This window comes from Austrofundulus limnaeus, unplaced genomic scaffold, assembly GCF_001266775.1.
Source record: "Austrofundulus limnaeus strain Quisiro unplaced genomic scaffold, Austrofundulus_limnaeus-1.0 Scaffold5, whole genome shotgun sequence".
Classification (NCBI taxonomy): Eukaryota; Metazoa; Chordata; class Actinopteri; order Cyprinodontiformes; family Rivulidae; genus Austrofundulus; species Austrofundulus limnaeus.
In genome coordinates this window covers 15,626-18,427 of record NW_013952407.1, presented here as the reverse complement: position 1 = coordinate 18,427, position 2,802 = coordinate 15,626, and the positions used below count along the sequence as shown (strand labels likewise).

The window sequence follows — 2,802 nt, the reverse complement described above, 5'->3', positions numbered from 1 at the left end:
AAGTAAATGTGTTTAAAAGTTTTACAAAAAATGTAAAAAAAAAGTCACAGCATCCATTTCCTAAAAGAAATGAATGTTTTGATAGTTGAATGGCTAAATTTGCAGTGTATACAAAAAAAACAGAGTGAGACTGCTGAATCAGAATTTTTCTTTTATGATTGCTTCTCTCTATTCCTGCAGTCTTGTTTTGTCATGTTCTGTTGTAAATAAAACTTTGTTGTTTTTCATGTGTTGTTTTGTAAAAAAAAAAAAAATTAAAAACTGTTGTGGTTTGAAGCTTCAGGGTTAGTGAGGAAATAACAATGTCTACAAAGAATGACTGGTGGCAGAAGAACAAACATTTTTCAGACTTTCTTTTATCTTTCTCAGAACGCTTTGAAATACACTCTTCATGTCTTCAGGCATCTCAAACTTATAATGAAAAAAGAAAAAGTTTTTTGAATTGAAATGTTTAGTTTTGCAGCAAGATGATGCCTCTGGAAAGCTCTGCTTGTTTTGACAGARTCAGAATGTGAAACCAGGTATTTAATAAAGATTGTAACACTTTTCTTTCCCCCTGCAGGTTGTTCTTCATCCAGGGTTTCAGTCTCAGTCTGACTGGGACAACGACCTGGCTCTGATCAAACTGGAAAACCCTGTGATCTTGAGCGATAAGGTGACTCCMATCCCCCTGCCAGAGAGAGGCCAGGACCTGGACTTGGTGTCGGGTGGTTCGGGGGTTCTCGCAGGCTGGGGCTGGGGGGTCCACCTCACTCCAGCTGCATCTCTTAAACACCTGGTGCTCCCCCTGGCCAACAGCTCTGACTGTAAAGCAGAATATGAGCGTTCTGCGCTCACGCCGGCCGTGGATGATAACATGTTCTGCACCGGACCCACTGAGTTTCAGGAGAACGTTTGCTTCGGGGATGCCGGAGGCGCTCTGGCTGTCACAGATGCTCAAACCGGAGATMTTTATGCTGCGGGAATCCTTTCATARGACAAATCCTGCAGCCGGTACAAGCACGGAGTCTATATGAAGATTTCCTCATACTTGCCTTGGATCCACAGCGTCATGAGGGGAGATACGGAGAAATCATCTGCTCTGCGCTCCGATGCAATGTCTAAGATGGTCTCACGTCAACCGTAGAGCTCCAGGTCTTTTTTGTTTTGATGGATGTTTGAAAGAGAGATTATTGTGTCTGTAAACAACTGTAGATTAAATGATGTGACGAATGAAGTTATAAAATAAAGTATATCTCATTTTCAAGAACATGAAGACTCTTTGTTACACAGCAAAGCAAGGCTTTAAGGTTTCATTCTTTTATATTTTGTTTAAATCAAACTGTTGTAGGACAGGACAACTCATTTTCACAGAGGGCCACATGAGCATTAAATAATTAACTTTGATGTTTTGTGTTTAACTTTGACTAAAAATAGGAAACATCARCTTCTTCCTCTTATTGTTGAGCACTGCTAACCTACAATAACTGAGCTCTARGTGGTATTTCCTGCATAGCTACAGTGTTTTAACATTTCCTCTTATAAACACTGAAAATTATATGTGTACGACTGACTTAATGTTAAATAAATAACACAGAAGTACAATTTAAAGTCAAATTTAGACTTCTACTCACTGATTTAATTTCCTGCAAAACCCAATGTAAATTTTGAGAGGAGGGAAAAAAATCTATTATGGCTAAAGCTATAAAAGCAAAACAAAAGCTAACAACTAAAAGGAGCAAAACACTAGGTGATAATCAAATTTGCAAAATCCTACCAAAATGCAACAAAACACTAGCTAAAACCTTTAAAAAAAAACAAAAGAAGCAAAATGCTAGTTAAAATCACTAGATAGAAAACACCAGCTAAAAGCTAAAATTAGCAAAAGTTCACTTTAAAACTTAATTAGCAGATAGGTAGCTAAAAGCAGATTGAAAGTAGCAAAACTCTAGCTAAAAGTAGCAAACGTTTAAAACTAAAGCAGCAGTTTTATTCACTATTGAGCTGTGGTGAGTAGTTACTGTCTTGAATTCTGAACTCTCCTACTTTATGACAGGGAATTCCCACTTGAGGGGTGTTGCACTTCAAATTTTGTGACTTGTAAGTAGGAAATTCCCACTTACCATCACAACTGGGTCACAGCAAAAAATAAAGATTTTGTACTACAAATTTTGCATGTTTTGGCTACTTTTGAAGTCTGTGCACCTTCACTTACATATGCCAGCATTTTGTGAGTAAAATAATCAACATGCATTATGGGAGATGTAGTTTGWAGTCAGTGCTTTTTATTTTTGCTTTATTTACTTTTATTTAGACAGGTAGTCTCATTTACAAAATAGAGCTATAAAACACAAAACATCAACCGTATACTTATTTCAAGACATTAGTATGTGAAACTCTTGCAGGCCACATYAACTGCTGTTGCTGGCCAAATGTGGCCCGCTGGCCTTTAGTTTAACACGATGCAGGATATTTCAAAAAAGGGGATCAAACCTGAACTTTGTGTTTTTGTCTCATAAAAAGTTGGATTTTGACCGAGAGTAACCTGCCTCAACTGTCACAACTCTCTTATTCTTCCATTTGAAAAGCTTTTTGATTTGTGCTACAGTTTTAAACACACTGATGAGAAATGAAACAGACACCAGTTACCAGAAACTGTGTTCACACGAGACGCTTCACTGATCCTCATTTAACTTTAAAAAGACAACTTGAAAGCGTCACAGCGTTTCATCAGTCCAAAGCTTGAAAGCCAACTTTTTAACAATGAAGTAAAATGGAGGATGGCACAATTCAAATGATGCCTTCAGGAACACAGCTTCAAAG

General features: G+C 37.5%; 1 protein-coding gene across 1 annotated transcript in view; it reads left to right on the top strand.

The window, feature by feature from the left end:
• The window catches only part of hp (haptoglobin), a gene marked incomplete at its 5' end in the record, with an annotated part of 3,634 nt that extends 2,385 nt beyond the window's left edge, over window positions 1–1,249 (top strand). Inside the window, 1 exon segment of the mRNA XM_014025933.1 lies at window positions 563–1,249. Within this exon segment, the coding sequence (XP_013881387.1) occupies window positions 563–1,126 (564 nt within the window).
• Between the last annotated feature and the right edge of the window lie 1,553 nt (window positions 1,250–2,802).